We start from the raw sequence: 25,192 nt of genomic DNA on the forward strand, positions 1-25,192 counted from the left end.
TAACCAGTTAATTCTGGCATTACCAAACCTGAAGGTTTATTGCATCGGCATTTATTTTCTACCTGTAGCTGGCCAGGTTTAATCTACCACTCGCCAACCTTCCCATTTCCTTCCTGTACATCCTAACATTGTCCTTCCAACTGCATCTTGGCTATCTACCATCTTACTAGCAGGTTTCTCAACAAGAATCCAGTAAAGTTTTCTATCCACTCCCATGTGGCCTGCCTGAGGTAGAGAGCTGCTTGCATACCTACATAGGAAAAATAAATGAAGTTTGTTGTGAAAGAGGACAAGGAAAATTAAAGTTGAAATGCATTACTAATTCCATTAGTATACTTATTTAATGCAGGAAATTTCATATTTCTATACATTACAATTCTTAAGGTACTACCATTCCACGAACAAAGGTCGGACAATTACATAAATCAACTTGACATCCAATACGTGTAGTTGAAGCGAGTGAATGCATCACCCAACAGGACATTCAGAGAATTGATTTTTCCTTAGAATCGGAACTGGAACGCCTCAACGGAAGGCTCAACAAAGTCGGCTTGTGGAGTTTGTCCGAGGTTGCTAAATGGCAATGGTCAAATATTTGTGTTTCTCTTTTAGGCAGGAAAATCCGCCAGCAATGTGTGTGTAGCGGTGGAAGAGAAGTCGGCGCTCTATGTGTACAGCAGACAATGGGAACGTGGCTCGCCAGAATACGACCCATTGATTAGCTGGGATTAGGAAGGGATTAAATGTTACTGAAAAGCGAAAACACGGATTACTTTGCTAAATACATTTTTATGAACTCTAAAACTTTCGATACACGAATATAAAGAATGGTGATAGAATGTAAAGGAGACTCGTTGTACTAATCGCAACTTTTGTAAATAAATGAAAAAAAAATAATTATACTAATTCTGCTTTTGCTCTGTAACTATGATATACTCCGCAAGTATTTGGTTATGCATTTTTAACTAACCATTGTGTGAGGATAATAATTAACTAACATTTAAAACATTCGTAGGACACACAATATTTTATCTCTGTAATGTAACTTTGTAATATCCTAAATAACCAATCTAGCATCTTAAATGCATTATCTTATCAGAATTCTACCTACAAAATAATTTCCTATTCTTTGTTGTTAAGATAGATCGGTAATTGATAGAGATAGGGGTCTGATCAAGATATCCCATTACACTAACATATGACGTTCCTTTCAGATTTTTGCGGTTCTGTCCCTTATAGTAGTTTGCGAGCAATCAGAAAATATGCGACTACGATAGTAGACACACGCGGACAAAGCAAGAATATTTTGATGACTATGACATGATATTTTGCGCACTTTTCGGTACACCAAATTACATGTTCGGTGATTTATTAACTTCTCAAAATAGATTGGTTATTATTATTTGACTTCTAGAGACAGACATAGGGTCTATGAACAGAAATTTTGAATATTATACCTTAAAACATACTGTAGTTCAAGCTGTGTGTTAAATACATAAGCATTTTAAAAGGGATTAACTTTTAACGTCATTTGATGCAAATGGTTCTTTATCACTCTGTCTCTGAACCGCCCATTACAATTTTTCCATCAGGCTTTAGTACACACTCTGAGCTACCTACATAAAATTGTGTTAAATCGAAGAAGGGGGGGGGGGGACATTGCATGACAATTGCTGTTGAAATTAGTTATTTTTCTAAGAAAATACATAAAACTATACATATAGATACATGTTTATTAATACACTCATCTGAATCGTTATTTAAATGAAAGGTTACACTTTTCTGAACAAAAGAAAACAAATTTGAAGTTTCTACGGCAAACCTAAGGGAAGATACAATCATTTATAACCTAGTGCGTGTCATTCAAAGTGGAGCCGCGTAAACGGAGATTTTATAAAACGAGTAACTTCTGAACTCCTTGACCAATTTTGTAAAAAAAAAAGTTGTCATTTTTTTAATCAGCATCAAAAGTTCTAGAAGTGTACTGAATTTCATCAAAATCGGGGATGGTGGGTGACATTTTCGCAAAATTCTGGATTATTTGACGCGGAATGACCCATACAGTTTTATGCATTGTATAATTTTTACCACTTTAGATTAGTATTAGTCATTACTTGTTACTTGGAAAATATATGAATCGATATTATTATTTTTATTTAGTCATTGTTACTGAATTCAACAGGCTGGTGCTCAATTAGAGGGTAGAGATTCACAATAAAGAAAACTAATATAAAGGTTAGGTAACATGTTTCAATTAGTGTTGTTTGAGAGTATGTCATGTATGAGATTAACTCTTGTACTTTCCAAAATACCGATAGCTGAAAAGGGCGGACGGATGGAAAAATGGACAAACGAACACGATTTTCAAACAAGCGGATTATTTTCATATCTTGTTGATTGGTGCCTTAAACTCTGTTGTGAAAAATCTGAAATCCTTTAAAAATTCGAATAAACAAGAGTTTTAACGAAAATCATGTATGTGAAGTTTTAGGTAATGACAGCCCCAAAGACGGGGAGGGATAGGGGCGCTTTGGGAAACTATACTAACGCCTACTTCGGACTCGCAGCAAAGCAGAAAATTGTGCATTTTTGTTTGGTGTTTAGTGATGCATTAAAAGTGACTGCTCCCCTCTCCCTTCCAACTTATTTTTTTACTGGTCGCTTTAAAATACAGTAAAACCTCGTTAATTCGGACCCCAATAAGCCGGACTTCGCTTATTCCGGACAGGCAAAGGGGAAAAAAAGGAGAATGCAAATTTTTAAATATGGCTAGAAGTCAACAAGAGAACTTCCCAAAGGAAAGGCAGTCAACCACTGATGAAATTCTGTTTCCGCAGACTTCGTACTGTAGTGTTTAGTGTATTTAGGCCTATGCCCTTTAAATGCAACATAATTAACGTGTTTTGTTACTATAAACCGAGTTTTAATGCACTTTCTACTGTTCTCTTAGGTTATTTCAGGTAATCCGGACTTTCGTTAAACAGGCTAACTTATTTCCCCCAGTAGTCCGGATTAACGAGGTTTTACTGTAGTTTATTTTAAACATCAAATTTTTATTTATTAATAGCGTAATTTGATGTTTGAAATGCAGTTTTGTTTACTATTACAAAAGATGGTTGTACGTTTTCTATACATCACGTGCCACAATTGAACAAGGTTTTATCGAAACATTGCAGCAGATTTGTGTCTTACAGAATTTGTCCTTATGTTATATATTTATTTACAACTTGGAAATACAAGGAATAAAATATAAGAAAGTTATTTGTTATACTAAATTTTTCTTCAGTATTTCTCAAGCAATTTTGAAGACGGTAAGGAAAATAAATTATAAAATTATGAAAAAAGAAAGACGCCTAATAAAATAACCAAGTGCCACGACGAAAACGATGGAACCATGACCCGTCCAAGGCTTGAATCAAAAATATCCTGATGCCAGTATGTTAGTGTAATATTGAACTCCGCAGTGGCGCCTAGAGCTTACGAATTGGGATATTTTCTCCAAAATTATGAGAACTGCTGCGGTCTTGTCGGAGTCGGCCTCCGTGGCGGAGTGCTGAGCGTATCGCGCTATAACGCAAGGGGTTCCGGGTTCGAATCCCGGTTAGGACATGGATGTTTGTGTTCGTCAGGGGATACTACCGCATAGGGGTATTCCTTGAACAGAAAAAAGTCGGTAGGGAGTCTGACTTCCACGCATGTTCGATTTCCGAGGTGGGAGATCTAAGGTTGGACTATTTCTGGCCTTGTCCCCGCATAAAGCTGGTCTGGGGCTCACCCAGCCTCAAATAATGGGTACCTGGAACAACCCTTGGGGGTAAAGGTGGTCGGAGCATGGTACATGGTGCTGATCTAATCAGTATCCAATACGGCCGAGATCGAGAATGTTAACATCTACACCCACATCCTGTAAGTGTGCTTTCATGGCACGGTGCTATATGCAAGGGGAAGTTCACTTTTTTTTTTCCAAAATAATATCTTTCATGGTATGTTTGCCAGAATGACATTAGGGTGTTATGTGAAGGGGTGGGGTTGCAAACGTTTTACACGAATACTGTGTGTGCGATGATTTCGTTTTCATCCATCATTTTCCCATAGTGACTAACGCTTTCTCTTGCAGGTCTCGTTGACTTCTGGACGAAGAACGCCTCCGGCTGCCCTTGCCAGTACGAGTCGTCGGGCACCAACTGCGCCTGCTGCGTGGAGAACGGCGGCTGCAACTGCGGACGCTCGCTGCCCAACAGGTGCGGCCAATGCGGGCTGGAGCAGCACTGCGGGAAAAGTAAGTGCGGCGGGAGGAGTCCCTAGGGAGGAGCGCTCCTCCTGGGCTGTGTCCTGGTTGTGAAAATATTTACAATGCTGTTTTAATATTTTACTAATTTACAAAACAAAAGAAAGAAACATTACATTTCACACAACAAAGCCACGGATATAGCGATTGCTTTTGACGATATCCTACCTATCTTCACCCTGAGCAAATTGTGTTTGTCAACAGCTCATTATCTCTATATAAAAATATAATTCAGATCCTTTAGTTCGCATGGTACGGCCATTTTCCATTTCATCTTATCAATTTTTTTCTTTATTTAAAAAAAATGACAATGGACCGAAAAATATTGATTGATTGATTGATTTGGTATTTTAAGTCCACTTTATGCACAGGAAGGCTAATCGGGACTGCACCTACAATTTAAAGTGGGATCCGAACCACTGTGAGCCTCCACCGGAAAAAAATATTCACTTGCCAGTTTAACCACATTTATAATTACAAACAAAAATGCACATTATACCTTCACTAAAACAAAATAACAATTTTCTTAAGTTATTTCATCTTAATTCTCGCAAATATCCACGAGGTAGAAAAACCAAAATTTACCAAAATTGAAGTGTGTGGTAAGAGCTGAGACAATATTACCGAGCTTGACATTCAAATATATAAATTTTCAGTGTGAGCAACACAACTTTTCAAATGCTAAACAAAAGTTTCAAATTGTGATTTATTGATATTTTTTGCTGAATGTTGTAATTTGTGTGTAGCATAACTGTTGTTCCGTCTTCTTATATCTCTATTTATATTTATATTATTCATAAAACTTATTTTCTGTTTGTTCTCAAGGAAGTTTATTATTGGCATTTTAGGGTTGGTGGGAATTTCTGCTGCTCATTTGAACTAGCATAGTACATTGAAAACCTCTCATATCGCAGTGTAATATTGGCATGCCATTGCTTAATATTTTTGATATATCTAAATTCCTCTAGAGGTCCGTGCATTTAGCATACAGCCAAGACTATGGAACACGAATTTGCCGCACATGTAAAGTCAGGACGATGCGGTTGGTAACGCTTCCACCTCTCGGAAGAGGAATTCCTCAAAAACCGTGAAATTGGTACAAGGTGAGCATTCTTTAAGCTAACTAACTATACGCTCATATAGCACGATGCAGTACATTTTTTTACTCAACAATGAAAACATTTCTAATTTCTCATTTATCATTCCGACATTTTGAAAGTAAATTAACAATGTTTTGTTACAATTCTGTATACCCAAACGAGATTTGCTGAATAATACATAAGATTAAATAAGTTTCAAGTATATTGTGGGGAAACGGAAAACAGTGGTGACACTATAGGAGGACCAAGGTGCCCTACTCCCTCACACGAAAGAAACTGCCCCAGTTTATAGAAAATATGTTTTGATTCAGTTACTGGCATCATTGTTACTATTGGCACATACACTATAGATTTGTTTCGTGTAAGTAAGATGTTTGTTCAAATGTGTGTCTTCAATACTGATTACTGACAAACACTGAAATACGTGCTAAGAGACGGCGTTCTGCTCTGAAGGAGAGAAATTCCTGTATGACATTGATACAGGTCTTCACTGCAAACAACAAAGTTCAGAATAACGAGCCGCCACACGAGTGAAGTGTGCAAGCATTCTTGAAGATGGTTTATTTACATATGACTATTTTGGTTCGAAATTATTGTCATTGTATTAAAAGTTACCAGTTCACGACCTGTTTTCAATGCTAAAATAAATAATGGTTTCGTGTGATGAATATCATTTTGAAACACCGTTCAACATGTTGGCTGCCAGTAACGTCACATCCTTGCGTTACCAAAACAGAATACATCCTTTTGTAAAATGTGTATCGAGTACCCACCAAATGCCTCACAGTTGCCATAGTAACGTCATGATGTTCACGCTGTAGGAAGTTTCTCTGAGAGTTGTTGAAGGAGGAGAAAAGCACAATCGTTGTTCTCACTGAAACGAACTTTTTCAAGCATTTCTCATTATAAATTTTCTTTCTGTGTGTGTTAGTCTCTGGACTTCGCAGATAGCCCGGATAACCTAGAATGTACGTTTGTGATTCTCACTGATTCTACATTAGGATGTAGGTTGACTAGTCAAAGGTTCCTCACAACATCAATACAAAAGGAAAAATATACCTTCCAATTCTTTCTCCTCTACGCGAACAAATGCACGATGCGTCACAGAATGGAAAGTGCTACTACTCAAACTGCCTCGTTATCCTGGTAGTCCCCACCTACTTAGTCCTGCACCGAACAGACCAAATTCGTGACGGTTGAATGCTTAGGCTATGGTCACTTTCACAATGGCGTACATGACCGCAAACCAGCAGAACAAGCATCAGTACATAAGTTTTGGCGGCTGCAGTGGAGCCGAGTTAATCTGGCGTGTTACAGAATGAAATAAAATATCCTATTTTCAAATATTAGCCATACGTGCAGTGCCTTGCTCTCTCTCTCTATACTTTACTTCTTAGGTTGTTTTGGGTGACAATAGTAGTCAATTAAATGCTCCATGACTTGGTTTACGGACGTGGAAATCGAGAACCGGAGGAATATGGGTTTACATTATAGGAGAATTGCAAAACACTAACTACAATTTTTCGTTAGTTAAAATACGTAAAAATAACAAAAAAACACATATTTTGATGAACCCACTCCATTCACACTCTCGATTTTCTGATGCACGTAACCAGAAAACCCGTCAGTCGAACTCCGCAGCCAACGCCAGTGCAAAGTAGGACCGAAACCGGATCCAATGTGACCACAGGCTTAAACGCGCGGTCATGAAAATAGGCGGCTGGGCAGAATTGCGCCGGTGCCACATGTGGGAAAGGCAAAACGAGAGCCAGACAAAAGTCACTGTTTCCCGCGTACTATGTGACAACGTCAACCGGGCATACCTGACTTTTTGAGCAATAACTGTCAGTTTGTATCATGGATTACAAGATTACAAAGACCAACTTTACAAAGAGATCTTTCATTCTCCAAACCCACGGGATTGTGTTCCAACGTGGCAACAGCGTAAACTTCTGCCACCCACCTAATTCATGGCCCTGCGTTATTTTTTTTAGTCGAGAATTCTTGTTGGAGTGTGAGGACCTGCCCGGCACGTGCACCTCTATCTTATCTAAGGCTGTTTGTAATATTTATACTATTTTTCGTGTAGTATCAGATAGAACTGAGGGCTACTTTCCAACCAATCTCTTGTGTTCGGTTGGGCAAGTATATTAGTTTCTAAACAATGAAAGTCTCCGATTTGTGACTCATCAAATTAATTTCAGCAGGAGGTCACTTTTTCACAGAAATGGAACAATGAAATTTTACAACAATGTGAGCTTCACCAATATAACAACGAGGGAACGAGTATTCTCTCAGTTCTAATTGTGTAAGTAATTATCTATGACAGGGGTGTAAAGGGTTCAGAAGGCACTCAAGCATCAGACTCACTTCCAGGTATACATTGGATTTCATTTTGCAGATCACGAGGCTCTTTCATCTGGAGTCAAAACCAGTTTGATCCTCGGTGGGGCTTGGTGTGTGTCCTGTCCAAGCGTGTTTGTGATTTTTATAATCAATTTCATTCTCGTCGGTAAGATTAGCCAAAAGTGGAAGAAAAGCGACGTAAAATAACCAAATGAAACAAGGCAAATAATGATTTATTAGATAGAAACCTTAATCATTCTGAGAGCTTAAAATTGTATTTTAAGACAATTTAATATTCGCATTATAAAAATTAATTTATTGCAGCATTTTTTCCTTTTAGTGCAGTGACGGCACCAAAAAGGACAAACCCCACTCTCCTGGTGTACCAATTCATTTCCTTACCTTGTCCAACAAACAAGAATAGCTGATAAATATGGATTTCTTTACCACATATAAGTAACTGCTTCCATAGAAGATAATCCCGTTTCTTCTGACTACCTACACCCTTTTTTTTGACCACGTCATTGTTTCAACGAAAGCGGTTAACTACCCTACAAAGTTATTAAATGAATAATGAAAAAAAATCGTTCGCAATTCAAAATAATGTACATACCATTGCTTGCATTGAATTGTCTCAGTTTAGATAACCTTTCAAAATACTAAGTCCCACATACCAAGCACTGAGCAAGGATTGTAACTCATTCCAATTAAAGATCAATATGTCGACAAGTAACGGAGGGAAAAATCTTATTGTTATTTCGTGGAATATCCATCAAATTTTGAAAATCAGAAAAAGAAATAGCCACTGCTACTACAGGATGGAATTCCATTCCAGCCTAATAAGATCAAGACATTCCCATTAAAGAAAGAAAGTCAAAGAAATGGAACAAGGGTTGTTTACTAAGAGGAAATTGATTATCCACACAAATTAGTTCACGACCTACTTATGCCTTTTCCCCTTTGCTAGGTAGCACTGATTCAGAAGTTTCTCGCTGGAATTTCCAGATAGCTCCAGGTTGGCAGGAATTGACGTCGCGTGTGAGTTATTACGCTTCTAATAGTTTCTCGAATGATGCTGCGTATCAGAGCATCCGTAGATATGGCTTCCGGCGGTTGGCGTTCGACCAAAAATCCTCCCGTGTAGAGAATTTCGAGAGCGGGAGAAATAAAAAAACCGCCTTTTACCCCAGTAGGCAGATGTTCTGAGTGAGATTTGCATGTAGGTGAAGCATTCACATCGAACGCAAAGGAGGGAGGAGGGATGGAGAGAATAGAACGAAAGCAAAGCAGATACTGGAGTAGGCATATGCAGTTCTGGCGAATTCATTGATTCCAAACTGTAGTTTTCTTCTTGCAAGCGAGTTATGTTTTGAGCATGTGTTGTTTGTAATGAAGGGGTCCAGGTTCGATACCCGGTGGAGGCACATAGTGTTTCGGATTCCACTTTAAACTGTAGGTCCAGTCGATTAGCCTTACTGTGCATAAAGTGGACTTAAAACACCCAATCAACCAACCAACAAGTATGTGATGTTGTTTTAAGTCCATTTTAAGTTAAAGTGGAATCCAAATCACTGTGCAATATGCGTCCACCGAGTATCGAATCAGGGACCCCTTGACAAGGCGACGATATTACCGTTACACCATCGGAGAGACTCACTAGGTATATTTTGTATTGACTGAAACATCGGAGTGTTTTTTTTTTAATGCACTATGGCCAATATTTTGAGAGTGTTTTGAGGTCAATGTCATTGTTTGAAGGCCTTCTTCTCTGTCCAATGGGAACGTTTTACCACAAGATAAAAATACAGTAGTATGCGAATTTAAAGCAATTAACTTCATTAACTAGGAACTCTTCAAGCGCGAAATATATGCAATTTTGTTTGCAAGCCGCCAAATTACAGAAACATTTGCGAGGAAAAGACGTTGTGCCCATAATGCAACAGTGTTAGCCCCGAATTACATAAATGGCCATCGAGATACTCACGACTGTCCGTTGTTCGGATGTTTTAAATCGACGCCGGGGGATAGTTTTCAGTGTCCGCGTCCGTTATTCAGAATATCCGATATTAAGAAGTAATCTCTTCCACACGCTCCAATGAAAGAAATATCCGTTATTTTTAAGTATCCGCCAGACCCGTAGCGAGGGGTGGAGAAGTCTAGGGCGCTTTTCAAAGCTTCATTTGTGTATTTAAAGACAACGAAGTAAGAATATGAGGAGAAATTAACGCTTGGCAGATTACCTCTGGCGGAAGGAAAACACACAAAGTGTTACTCGACCCTTGTTCCCATTGAAGATTTTCAAGTGATGAAGTGATCCCTAGTTACTTACTTTGGGGAGTCACTCGGTACATGACATTCCCTGGTCGAGCTCGTTCTATCGTAAATCCTTTGCGATTCATGAGGTTGATACGAAGTTACAAATTTACCCTGTATGTCTATATATATATGTATATATAATATTACGCTTGTTTACTTATATTCTCAAATTGCCCCGACAGTGGCGACGATTAAGTCCCAAAACCGGGGGGGAGGCAAGTTGCCAAAACTGGGGGGGGGGGGGGCAAAGACAGTACATTTTCCTTCGTAGATAAGATTTAGCATAGTGCGGGGGAAAAAGTGGCGAAAACTGGGGGGACAACTGTCTCCCTCGCCACCCCTAATCGCCGCCACCCCCGAAATGTTTTTCTCTGTGATTTCTTGTATTCTTCAACACACTCCTGCAATTTTGTTTCCGGAAGCAGTGGCAGTAATAATATGTTTTTAAAGACGTTCTTCAGATACTAAGATAGATCTCGAATGTTCTTAAATGTGCTATTTAAAAAAAAAATCACAAATAAAAACTTCGAATCTTTAAATATAAGCTAGATTGTTTTAGTGCGTTTTTTCTTTATTTCCTCGCAAAACATGGCTCAAGAAGGAAATATCGAAAGACGCACACAAAACTTTGGTGCTTGAGTGTGTGTGTGTGTGGGGGGGGGGGGCACTTCAATAGGGGACCAAAATATCTAGCTACGGGGCTGGTATGCGTTAATCAGAGGTGAAGAGTAGAAGTATAGCTGGATATCGTACGTGAGAGTAAAATTCGGCAACATTTGCCATTTCTGCTTGGCTACCGACAAAGGAAAAAAAATGTAATTACATAAACAAATCTGGTCTCTAATAGCGAAGTATATATTAAATATTTGTTGTAATTAGTTTTCTACCTAGAAAATGTACAAGACACTTTCTGCTAGAAGTCTTGAGTACATAAAACAAGCCTTTAGGGTGGACCTACCATGGCCGCCCTTCTAAATGAGGAAAGTAGCGACTTTTATGTCTAAGTGCAAAAAATGGCAACCCTGTCCACTTAAAAGCTCCTTCTTTATTTAAGGCCGAGGAGGAAAGAAGGCAGCATTCTTTCTTTGTGAATACAAATCGCATTAGAGTCAAACGCTGCAAGGTGACGTATTCATAAATTTTGAACCGTCCCCCGAGCAATAAAGAGGAGCCTCTCTCTCAGAGACGTGATTAATTTTCTTTAAAACGCGTCGCATTCAGCGATGATAATTACATAAGTTCTCTTCCCCTGGGGAGTACATCTCAATTTAGAACTGTTCTTTGAATATTTTCCTCGGAATAATAAATTCTGAATTGAGATACGACAAGTAAATGGTCACGTCGTTAAAAAAGAAAGGGAGGATGGTTTCAGCTTCAATAATAGAATATGAAAGGCTATGAAAGGGGTGGTTGCAAAGGAAGTCAATAAACTGGGCCGCCTCCTTCTTGGGATTCAGGAGATGAGTTCTAAATTTCGATAATAACTAGGAACTTAAGCAGGACGATGCTTCGATCGTTCCTTTAAGAATATGCAATTGAATACGGTTATGCAGAGGACGTGCCGAGAGGGAAGTGTTTAAAGAGCGACCCCCCCCCCCGAATGAAAAAGACAAAAGATACTAATATGAATAATAAAGTGGGGTGTAAAGGGGTTACCCTTTTGCGTAGTACACTCAATTGTCTGCCTCACTTCCACGTACTGCAACCTGGACCATAAGCGTCCGAAAGGGAGGCAAGGGGGGGCCGTGGCCCCCTCCTGGAAAATGAAAGTCAACCAAAAATTATGTATTTCACACATATAATTTCATTTTAGCCACAATAATATGTGTTAATTATTGCATTAACACCATAAATTCAAATTTAAGCAATGTTTTTTTTTAGGGAACTACACTCTTTTGGGGGATAGTGTGATTTGTTTGCCCCTCCCCAGGACAAAAATACCTTCCTTGTCCCTCCCTGGAAAAAATCCTGCGGACGTCCATGCCCTGGACTGCATTTTGCAGACTAACGAGGCTCTGACGTCTGGACCTACAGCCATTATAATCCTCTGTAGGGCTGTGTGTGTGTGTCGTCCTGTATTTTGTCCTCATGCGTGCTGATTGCCCCTTTACAGCCTCAGTCTTTAACCCAAGTAAAAATATTTTAAACCTCCGACATTATAGTTATGCTAAGGCGCTGGACCCCGTATAATGCACGGATGCAAGATGGCCTACATGCTGAAGCACCCAACATTTAAAATAAACCAATCAATCAATAAAATATTTCAAATATGTCATAGATAACAACGCCGTACAGAAGGACATGGGCGTTATGTTTGACAAAAAACGTTTCTCTCCTGAGCATATCTCCACTAAGGGTTCTATGCGTATTCTAGGCCCACTGTACAGTTTTTATTTAAATAAACCATCTCTTTGCTCTCGGCACATTCGATAAATCTTTCGTTTTACTTAAAATTGAATAGCTGTTTTTCGATTTGGCTCGATGACGTGTCCCTCAAATCTAGATACGCTAAATTCCGTTCTAAAATTCTTCTTGTCATCGTACGTAATCGATTGGTTGGTTTTTGTTTCGAGTCCACTATATTAGACTAATCGGGACTGGGCCTATACTTTAAAGTGGAATTGAATCCTAGATGTGCCTCCATCGGGTATCGTGACCGGGACTTTTTGATTACAAGTTGACGATATTTCCAATTAGCCATAAAGGTGTGTTCATCAAAGATTACTATTTACAAGACACCTCCAGAACTCCTTCCTTCTGAAAATGTTAAATCTTCCTTTTCCCCACGACAGACAAACTAACAGCAGATCACACATGTACCCATCCAATGGAAGCGAAGGCCTACACCAGGAAATTCACTTTCGATTGTCATCTCACACTACCCAAAATAGCTCAACTTTACTCTTTGAAGACTGAGTGTAGACAGAGTCTCGTCTCGGTACAATCGCTATTAGAGACACATGTGACAAAGGATTGCAGATGATGGAAAATGAAGCTTTGCATACTTTGTCTTCAATCAAATCACTAAAGGAATGAAGCTGAATAATTGAATCAATATATTTCTCGACAAGAGAACATCAAACGAGATTTATGCGAGACAGAATCCCCCATTTAGGATTAAATATTCTAATGAAAGTAGAGCAATATATTTAGGCAGCTCCATCTTTATATCCAATTTTGCAAAAAATATTTTCTTGCTCCTGTTTTTAAATATCCTGAACGCACTCATTTATAGCCAACCAGCCCGTTTAGGATAATTTTATCAAATACAGTATGATAAGCTTTCTAAGGAGAAAAAGAAAGGGTTCGGCTACCCGGGTGGATGTAGAAGAACATTTACAATCACGACCCGGCCCCCGTCGCGGAGTGGTTAGCACCTCGCGCTACAACGCCAGGGGTCCGGGTTCGAATCCTGGCCTGAGCATGAATGTTTGTGAGTGTTCATTCATCAATTTCAAAATATCATCAGTCATGTCCATCTTCGCAAATTAGCCAAAAGTGGGACAAGAAGCGAAGTAAAATAAAGCAAATTAATCAATCACTACCATTTGTGTCGCTGATGTGATCAGCACCACTCTCCGATCACATCTCCCAAGTTACACCCTTTATTAGAGGTTGGTGAACCCCGGAACTGTTTCACGTATGGACGTTGCTGAGAAAATTCCAATCTGAGATCGCCCATCCCGGGATGCAAACCCAAGTCTCCAGCCTGGAAGTTAGACGACCTACTTCGGACCACAACGGCTCTGAGAAGAAGAAGAATATGTGTGCTCAATATTTTTTAAAATTCGTTTTCTGCTATGTATATATGGTGTGTGTGTGTGTATACACATACGATTATATATACATACATATATACATATATATATCTTGAAATCTAATTTTACAGCACCATCCTAAAAATTATGCAACCAAATTATTCCGTTCGTACAACAACACAAAAATCTTGCAGTCATTTTCGACAGCAAACTCGCTTTCAGCCACCATATACGTAGATTACATAACTTGTAATACCATGAAAACACATGGATTCATTTACAGATATCACACACGTATCTGCCCTCAAAACCTACTTTACAACGTGCGTTGTACCTATTCTTGAATATTGTTCCCGTATTTGATCAAAGGCTTGTGATAGCAATATAAAGAGAACATACACAGTGGTAAATTTCTTCATAAGAAGAGTCAAACATAGATGTCCAGCTCTTGCAAACTTTTTCAAACAGGAAATTCCATCCAATCTTCAAATTTACGATTTTGCCCTTCGCCGCCAAGTTTCATATCTAACATTTCTATTCAGAATCATAAATGGACAACTTTTCACTAACGAACTCTTTCCGCTTTTTTTACATCCGGATCCCACATACCAACAGCAAAGGCAAAAACTTATTTTATACTAAGTCTCCAAGACTATCCCTAAAACAAAGATCACTTCTGTATAGGGTTCAGACAATGTACAGTCACGGACACTTTTGGGTTATAACAATTCCATTAACATTCAATGGAATCGTTACAACCCAGAAGTGTCCATTACTGTACAATTCATTAGAAGATCCTCCAGGCTTCCATCTATCCAAGCAGGCTTTCAGAACGGCGTGCATCAAGTAGCTGAATAATAATTAATATTTGTTACACGAGCCTAGTTGTTATTATTTCTATTCTTGTTATATATATATATATATATATATATATATATATATATATATATATATATATATATTTGTGTGTGTGTGTGTGTGTGCACGTGCTTCTAATTTCTAAATCTCATTTTCTCTCTGTTGATATATTGATATAAAATCAATTTTCTCTGCATTCAGAATTTTTCAAATAAATTTTAAAAAATCATAATTACTAGCAAGTGTAGTGTAGAAGCGCATGCAAAACCATCATAGATATATTCCTATTTCTTTTCTTAAAACCTAACATTCGAGGTGTTACAAGAACAGCTTTCAAGTCCGGCACAATCTCAGCTTTCAACGACCCAAGAACTTGGACGGAGCTTTTCATCCTCGGAAACCCTTTTGACATTCGAATCTCGCTCTGCCACGTTGCGTAACAGTCACTCTTAAACGAAGGAAACTGCGACCAGTGGAAAAAGTAAATATCTTTTTGGCACGACAACGTTTCTCTCAATTTAATAATTGGTAGATGGCGTGGTGATCGTCCATTAGATGTGACGTAGCTGGCTTCAGTTCAGTTGGCACGTCCTCCCGGTGCTGAGTCAGCAGCGTCGAGCTCTACGTGGTCCTTAAATGCGGCACGTCAGCCGAAGCGTCCTGCCTCTAATGGAAAATGTTGATAAGGGACATTAACGACAAAACTGCGCCTTTCTTCAGGACACGATAGTGAAATTATGCACGCGAATGAAAGAAAAATGTCTTGAGAAAGATGAAGAAACACACAATTACAAGGGTCATAAAAGAACTGGGCTTTCTGGTGAAACTCCACTAAAACAGAGAAGAGGGTGTATTTCATGAATGAGAACTGCAAGGCTTTCATTATGCACCGACACATATTTCATTCTTTTATGTGGAAGGATTCATGTGAAACAACGTAATAACAGGAGAACTTTAAAAACAAAGTAAATATTTACATAAGCCACTTTATACGTATGCAGATGATCATTGCTATTGTATTTGAACTTTTGTAATTTTAACTAATAGAAGGTTCCAATCTAGAATAAATATATGATTTCCTTCTCTGCTTGTACCAGGGTTGTTAAAAGTCCAAGACCCCGTAAATTGTAATGGGTTCTATTGGTTTCTCGCAACAGGTTCGGAACCTCTCTTCTCCTTCAATTTTAATTATGTTCATCAATACGGAAATTTGACCCTATTTAAATTGATCCGGAAAAAAAGGTTCTTGGACCGTATTAAAATACTTTACAGATAAGAAGGTTCTTTACGGTCCAGAACCAATTTACACATGCTGGTGTTTTCTCCTGGACCGGAATTGGTTTTTTTTTTTTTTTTTTTTTAATTCATGGATCTTAACAACCCTGGTTTGTACTAGTGATTTTCTCACTTCATGTCGCAATTCTACCATTTTTTTCTGGATTATCTCGACAATACAATAATAGTGATTGGATGAAATTGATGAAGATACTGTATACTCAATAAAGTATACATATTGAGATCAGGTTTAAAATCCGGAACACGGGTAGAACACGGAAACTGTCCTGGTGGGCAGATATATTTAATGTACCAAAAAATCAATACAAAATTCATATTAGGACCTAAACAACATTTTAGCTGTATTTCTTATTTGCTGGTGAAGGAGGTGTATACGTATTGGTTGACCGAATTGGACATTCGTCCCTACCACAGTTACTGCTATTGCAGAATAGAGTATATTGTAGCCAGTACATCACTTGGGATATTTTCGTTCTTCCTTTCGGACTGTCGCAGTCAGGCACAAGAAGCAAAAACAATTCCCTTGCCGCATGTCCCCACACTTGTTTCACTAACATACTCGTCGTGGAATTGTTTTCCCACGTTTCAACCGGTATGTTTTACGCAGGGCATAGACCAACAGGAAAGCGACGAGAAAATCCCATTGTCCTTCTGACTGTCATGGCGTGAGAAAAATTGCCAACTCTGCGAAATGGTTCATATTCTCGCTCTTTATGTTATTCGTGCTTGGAATAAACAATGGAAGAGTTTTACCAGAGCCATAGGAGTGTTAGTAGAATTGTTATTATCTTTATGGTAAGAAATAAAAGTGTATTCATGACTGCTGGTTGTATACACTCTGTTCCGGTAATGTCTGGAGCAAGGTAACTAATACTCCTGTGCGCAAGTAGAACTCGAGAGGGCTCGACCAAAGAACACGTGAGAGGAGAAGTTCCTGCATGAGGAGAAAACGCGGCTGCAGCTACCAGCCGTTTACAGCTGCTATCACTGTTTTCTTTCGCCAACTCTATTTCTCCCCTTCTCTACCGTTATGTGCAACATTCCTCCACAGATTCCTGACACAGAGCGTAGTAGTAGTATTGTGCCATTGGACGGTCTTCTGCTTACATTTTCCGTTTTATTATTACACTACTCACAAAACGTTTGGAATATTGTTATGTAAGGCACAAGTTTAGAATATTCTAGGATGAGTCAAAAGTCCCTTCATTTCCTTAAATGGAAAGGGGGGCATGTGGGGTATGGTTTTGGTCTAGAATTTCATCAGGAATTCAGTGGTGAAGTCAGATTTATGAAAAAGTTAATGATGAGGAAGTTATGGACATATGGAAGTTACACAATGAAAGTTACACAATGTGTTCAATATGCTGTCCTTCTTGTGCTATGCACATGTTGAGGTGGTTATTCCATGCTCTGTTGACACGGAGCAATGTCTCAGGTGTGATTTGTGCACAGGCATCCAGTATCCGTTGCTCCAAGTGACCCACATCCCGGATCTTTTCGGCATACACGATTGACTTCAAAAAACTTCACCAAAAAGTTTCCCCCTAGGCCTAACATATTACTACCATGGCCAATTGCTGCAACCTACACTCCCTTTCATTTTAAAAGTGGTGGTCAAGGACTTTTGACTCACCCTGTATTTGGCTATAGGTCATAGGCACGGTGGCATATGTTGGTGAAAAGACTTTCCAGTGAAGTCACCTGATGCCTCACCGATGGACTTTTACGCCTTCAGCCTACTGAAACGAGCCTTGTCTCACAGGAGACCCCGTACCATTGAAAGCCTGTCAGGAGGAGTGGTTGAGGCTGGGCATGACTGCACTTCGTGCCAGTCTCCTACAATGGAAACTTCGCTGTCGGGCAATTGCCAAGATGCAGGGACACCAAATAGAGCACTCTCGATGGTGGCGATATGGTTTCTCTTAAAGTAGGTGCAGTTTGAAATCGTCACCATAGATCGGAAACAACCTCTGTACCTGGTAGAAAAAAAGAATAATGCCCACTTATGTGTGTAAATTAGTTGTAATATGAAGCTATAAGATGATCCACTTATGATAATATTCTATTATATGATTATCTCCATTCCTATTTAATTTTGTCTTAGAATATGTTGTTAGGAAGTTAAATGAAATTAATGAAGTAAAATAATAAATGATCTGACTCAGTTGTTAGCATATGCAGATGATGTAGACTTACTAGGGGATGATATAAATACAACTAAGAATAATGCTAAGCTATTTTCATAAGCAGCTCAAGAGATAGGGTTGCAAGTTAGCAAAGAAACAAACTAAATATAGCTATGCTTACAGATCGAAACCTAGAGTTAGGTTATAATCAAAATTGAATTATTTATAATAACTAGTTTGAACCAGTTTCCAAATTCAAGTACTTAGGAGTAATACTAAAAATGAAAATGATATTAAATAGGAAATAGAAAGCAGAGTTAATTCAGGAAATGCGTGTTACTTTTCTCTTCATAAACGTTTTTCTGAGAAATTAAAAGTTAAAATATACGAAATATTAATTTTACATGTAGTATTATATGGATGTGAAACTTGGTCCCTTACATTAAAAGAGAAACATAAATTGAGAGATTTGAAAACAAAATCGTTAGGAAAATATTTGGACCTTAAAAAAGGGATCAGGAGACATGTGAGTGGAGAAGGTTACATAATGTATAACTGCACAATTTGAATTCCTGTCCAGATATTATTGGAATAATTAAATCAAGAAGACTTAGATGGGCAGTCCATGTTGAACGAATGGGAGAGGAAAAACAGTCTACAAGATTTTTGTTGGTGAACCTGATGGTAAGAGGCCTGTAGGAAGGCTAAGACGAAGATGGATGGATAACGTTGAGATAGACCTAAAGGAAATCGGTAAGAATGGAAAAAATTGGATTTATCTTGCCCAGGATAGGAATATTTGGAAGACTTGTGTTGCTGCAGCCATAAACCTGAAGGTTTATGAAGGCTAGAGAGTTAGTTAGTTAGTTATGTTACGTGCCTGAACGGCAGAACGCAATGATCAACATAGGGAGAATTAGTTGGCTGAAGCAACAATAGGTGGCAGCCCGATGGAGAGGGGGAAAGTAAATTGAGTCATGAAATTAGAGGAGACAGAAAGTGATTGAAATGAGACAATACAAATGATTGATAACACTGGGGAACAAAAAAAATATATATATATTTTGTGGCATAAAGTTTAATAACAGTTTCAGCACACAAAACAGCTTTGATTGCCAATTTTATGATTGGTTCCGTTGAATTGACTCGAGTTATAAAAATAAACACACCATGGAAAACGTACGAGGTAAAATTACTCCACGCTTTTCTCGGTAAAACCAAAATTTGATAATGGACTGAAATTCCCATTAAGAAACTTATTTATTTATTTGTAAATTGTTGCTAGGCAACTTATGAAGCATTGCTAGGCAATATATCTTGTGACGTTGAATTTTGTGGCCGACTACTGTTGGAGCTTACAGAGGGATTGTCCTGAAAAGCAATACAGCAGGAAATCGTACAGAAAACGTTTCACATAGTTTGTTACTTCATTGTGTACATATTTTCTTAATTATTATGATAATAGACCTGTATAAATTTATTTTTATAATAATGATTGTAATCACAAAAAGAAATATTAAATTGTTCTTGGAAGCTCATTTATATGTATGTCTTATGTTTCCGCCATTTTGGTTTAGTTGCATTTATTTCATAAATTAGAGCCAATTCAGGAAATATATTATTATATCATTATTCAGCAGCATGAAATCTCCCTAAATTAGCTCTCAAACACTGTGCCGCAATTTCACTGTTCCCCAGTTTAATCAGTACCGAGTAAATCATTGTAAATATAGGATAAGAAACAATAAATAATAAAGGAATTCTAATGATCAACAAAATACCCATGAATTAGACATATAGGAGAGTAAGGAAGTCAAGATGTTGATTCGAATCCGTGTCTTTTTCTCTCTGGCGAGGAGGTTTTTGGTTGTTTCCCCTTGGCGGCGCTATATTTGATATTTGTCGCCCAAAAGCACTACTGTTGCGCTAGCTGACTTTAGTCGCACCGGACCATATGTAGCGCTCTTACATTAGCGATCCTCGGTTGTCCCTTTGGTCGTTATCTAGGTGGTACTTTATTCAGATTTGTCACCCCAAAATACATCTCAGTTTTGTTAGCCAAAGTCAGGCTTCATGCCGAAGAAAAGGAAGAAACGCTCAGGTGAAAATAATCAATCTTTTTTACTGAAGAATAGAAGAAATATTTAATCTTTGTACAAAATAATAGAATAAATAGATGATCCTTCTACAGAAGAATAGAAGAAATATTTAATCGTTGTACAGAAGAATAGAAGAAATAGATGATCCTTCTACAGAAGAATAGAATAAATATTTAATCGTTATACCGAAGAATAGAAGAAGTATTTAATCCTTCTACAGAAGAATAGAAGAAATAGATGACCCTTCTGCAGAACAAATAGAAGAAGTTAACTTTTCCAAAGAAGAAGAAGTTAACCTTCCCAAAGAAGAGGAAATTAGCCACTCCGTAGAAGAAAGAAGAAGAAGTTAACTTCTTTCCTAGAAGAAGAATATAATTTTGTATTGAGAATTTTAGCATATAATATTTGTAATTGTGAAGGTTTGAGAATATATATTCTCATCCTTATATCCATTGGCTTATATCTCTGCTTTCTGATTTACTTTTCAAAGAAAATAACCCATAACCTTCGAGATTAGCCTTGGTATACAGAAGCTGTGCTTCTAAAGTGTGACATACACGAAGGAAAGTAGCAGTTAGTTGATTACAACAGCGTAACATGTATATAGATTTAATAGCGTGCACGGGAATATCTAAACATGTTCGAGAAAGAATGGTGGCACATTTAATGCTGTTAGGCAGAAAGAATATCATTTAGAAATGTTATTTCTATGTTCGATCTTCCTCTTGGAAGTTAAGTGTAATTTTATGATCCCAGCAATTTTGTTTTGCATCTTAACTCAAAATTAATATTTTATTTCATCACGCAAGTGAACTCATATTTGACTGTAATAATACTGCTCACTCTTATAGGAGAAAAATGTATAAATTAAATACCAAATACTCGTACATATTAGAAACCAAGCTCCAAAATACATGTAGATATGCATTTTGATGATCCAGTGAGATCAGAGCGCTCTAGGCTTTGCATACCTTACCATCATCTTTAACCATCTCCATTGTCAGGAAACCTCGGCACGCCCTGCTTTCATTCAACATGCATTGAAAGCCGCTCCTTTGATATGACAGGGCTTTGAGGATAAAATGCAATTACCCGCCCATCGACATCGGCTTTGGACAACGGAGGTAATGGCAGAGGCGCACGTTCGCCTCTTTATGGTCCATACGGACGCAAAGGCCGTGTATTACGTTTCCAGTATTTATGTAACGAGGTGACGTTCAAGAATCGAAATTTGCAATCGCTTGTCATGCCCTAACAACGAAATGGCAATTGCTTAGGCCATGTGTTTTGAATTCTCTGATTCCCCTGTTCCATGGCTTGTATGTTCAATTAGGAACTTCCCCTTTTTCAGACTAAGATGAACGAGAAAATTAAAATTTCTCCCGAGTAGTTGTTTTTTCCTTTCAGGTTAAAATATTTCAAAACGGTATAGGTCCGTGTGCATTACAGTGTGCCATGAAGGTACAATTAGGATTTGGAGAGGGGTTTCCAGACATTCTTGATCCGGTTACAACAGAGAGGATGTAATCGTCAGCTAAGCGCACGGCCATAAAATTAGGCGGGTGGCAGAAGTTAGCGCTGTTGCCACGTCGGAGCACAAACCCGCTTGTTTGGAAGTTTAAGAGAATTAAAGATCTTGTTGTAGGGTTGGTCTTTGTAATCCATCTGATACAAGCTGACAGTATTTGTTGGAAAGGTTAGGGTGGGGCGGAAATATTGAGACGATTTAAATTTGACAAATCTGTGGCCGCGGTGGCTCAGTCGGTAACGCGTCTGACTACCATGCTAAAGGTCCCGAGTTCGATCCCGGCCGGTTTAAATCCGGAAACTTTTCTAACGATGGAAGCGGCCCCGGCGCCCACCCAGCGTCGAATAACATGGGTACCTGGGGGAAACCCTGGGGGGTAAAGGCGGTCAGGGGCTTGATGCTGATCACATCACCCCCACTCACGACAGGATCAAGAAAGTGTGGGGCGTTACCCCCACAACCCCTATACACCTTCATGGCGTAGTGCTATGCACAGGAAAGTACTTTACCTTTTTTTATATTAAACATCAGAATAACAATGAAAACACTTACATGACTGGACATACATACAAAAGCATTTCATGTGATGCCTATGTCTTGAAAATAATGTCACTCAGGTGAACACCATTCTCCCTCAAACAAACCTCTGCCCGTTAACGTACAGCAGTCACGGCCATTGTGCACGCAACTGTTACGTCTCACCGATATGTGACCGTGCTGTCAGACTATCTACAGGCAGAAGTGCGCAGGCTCGGTCTGCATTGGCGCCGTGTATGGTTCCAGCAAGATGGTGCCTCAGTGCACAGAGCGGGGACATCGATGACGCTTCTTCATGGGATGTTTCCAGGAAGGATCATGTTAGGTCAGGGAAATGTAACATGGCCTTCACGTTCGCAGGACTTATCTCTCTGTGATTCCTTTTTGTGGGGATTATTGAAGCAAAAGGTCTACATGACCCGACCTGACACGTTGGATAACTTAAAGTAGTCTATTCGCACTGCAATACAGCAAATTCCACTGGAGATGCTGCACAAGGCTATGGTTGCCGTACGTCTACGTGCAGAGGTTTGTTTGAGGGAGAATGGTGCCCACCTGAGTGACATGTTTTTTTTCCAAGACATAGGCATCCCATGAAATGCTTTTGTAAGTACTTTCCAGTCATGTAAGTGTTTTCATTGTTCTTCTGAAGTTTAATATAGATTTGGCATATTTAAATGGTCTCAATATTTCTGCCGCACCCTGTATATGCCCCGGAGAGAGGTCGGTTTGACCCTCGAACTAGGCAACGCAGCCCGGTTGACGTTGTCACACAGTGCGCGAGAACCAGCGACTTTTGTCCAGCTCTCGCTCTGCTTTTCCCATACGTGGCACCAGCCCAATTCTGCCCAGCAGCCTATTTTCATGGATGTGTGTTTAGTTTTGCCCTAGTCTCGCACCCAAGTACTTACGAGAGGTTGGGCCAACACGAGAAATGCTTATTCAGCGACATTAACGGTAAAATTCTTACTTTCAAGTCACATTGTCAAAATTATCTCGTCGTCTAGCACTGCATTTCACGAATACGGCTATCCTTTAAGACGAACATTACTCTTCATTCTTGGATTACCAATGTTTGCTGCACAATCGTCACTACTTTTTGCAAGTCTCTTATTCTTCAGGGAGTGAAACGAATCAGTGAAGAGGTTCATAAGAAGGACAAGAATACTGGGAAGAAATTAACTTTACGCTCGATAAACAAATTTTCCATTTGAGATCGATACATGGACGTCAAGTAAACTGCAAGTTGGACTGTGAAAATACATACTATATCCATTGAAGCATTTCTACTTTACAGCAGACAAAATTATTATTTGCAGGAAATTTACAGCTATAACCTCTCAAGTTCTTCAGTACAGTAGTACAAACCCTTACATTAGGATTTTACAAAAAATCCTGAGGTTGACATTGTCAAGAACTTACACTTTGTGCGTGACCGCTAATTGCAATGTTATTTGATGGCTAAATTTTGCTTCTCGGTACTTCCTAGTAGCACGAAAAAACAACCCACGGAATTTGTTTCGAGAACTGCCTTCTGATAAATGGAGGTCCTCAGAAAAGAAGGTGCATATTAATGTCTAACTCGTGACACATAGTGGTTCGGATCCCTCTTTAAACTGTAGGTCCAGTACCCACTAGCCTTACTGTGCATAAAGTGGACTTAAAACACGAAATCAATCAATCAATTAACATGGAAATTAAGATAATTGGCACCAAGCATTTAATTAGGATGCTCTGGTCACCTTGTTCAAATGGCTTCTAAAACTTACACACAGTCACGCCTACTAACGCGTCTGCTGATTGAATAATGTAACAAAGAAAATAAAGGAGAAGCCAAGTTATACGAGACATACACCGCCAGTTAATAATATTTGAATACAAAGCTCGGTTTCTAAAATTTAATTAAAAATATCGAAAATCAAACTCAAAATAAATGAATTGTTCATTGTCATGAATAACATTGCTAAAAAACTTGAACTGATTTTTGACCAAATATTGGATTGGACAGAACATGTAAAGGCGCAATGTAGGAAAGCTCATTGAACACTCAGGAGTTTGAATCGTTTCCGTGACTTCCTCCATGTGGAATGCAAGCAAGACTCGTCCAGAAATTAATTCTTTCACTATTGTACCTATAATACAATTTATGGATCTCAACTTTCGCAAAAGTCAGTAAAAAAATTACAAGTCATGCAAAATGCCTGCACTACATACATTTTCTAACTAAAAAGGTCTGAATAGTAATCACGTTCTTGCTAAGCAAACATAATACAGTTATGTTTCATCTCCGGTATATTAGCAGAACGCAGACTGTTCAAAAAAACTGCATCGTTGCAAGGATGTCCGTGAATATGCTACACGTTGATGGAACAGTTTCTATTTACTCCAACATTCAACCGCTGCCTACGTTCCTTTTCGGCTCCTAAATCATTGATTGTATACCTAGTCGCTTCAGAATTAAATTACTGGCAGAGGCAAGGTACAGTCACCGGCATTAAAAATGGGACACCTAGATCGCTTTCCTGCAAGGTGTTATGTGTGTTGCTTATCTCTACGGCGATAAGTGGATTTTAATAGCAAATTTTCAATGGCAACATTTACCTAACTCACATAACACCTTGCAGGGAAGCGAGAATTTCAGCTTCTAGATGTCCAATTTATATTGCCGGTGACTATACATGCTGAAATATCAGTACATGCTGTATTGAATTTTATTGTTATTTATGTATTTTGTAAACACTCGATGTGGAAAAGGGACGGAGAGAGGGAATTAAAAGAAAGTAAGAATTTTCAGGTAGTTGATGGAGATAACCCTTCTACTTTATGCACATGTTGGCTAATAGGGACTTGATATGCCTTCAAAGGTTATCACCTTAATTACAGGCAACGACCTGACAACTAAGCCATCAGGGAGACCCAAAGATAACATTACATTTTCAC

General features: G+C 38.7%; 1 protein-coding gene across 1 annotated transcript in view; it reads left to right on the forward strand.

Annotated features, from left to right (window-relative positions):
- The window catches only part of LOC145992323 (uncharacterized), a 797,619-nt gene that overhangs the window by 605,847 nt on the left and 166,580 nt on the right, over positions 1-25,192 (forward strand). The window contains exon 5 of the mRNA XM_083128704.1: positions 4,118-4,279. Coding sequence (XP_082984830.1) covers positions 4,118-4,279 — 162 coding nt within the window. The remainder of the gene's footprint in view (positions 1-4,117; positions 4,280-25,192) is intronic.

This window comes from Lepisma saccharinum, chromosome 9 (genome assembly GCF_977018435.1).
Source record: "Lepisma saccharinum chromosome 9, izLepSacc3.1, whole genome shotgun sequence".
In the NCBI taxonomy this organism is placed as follows: domain Eukaryota; kingdom Metazoa; phylum Arthropoda; class Insecta; order Zygentoma; family Lepismatidae; genus Lepisma; species Lepisma saccharinum.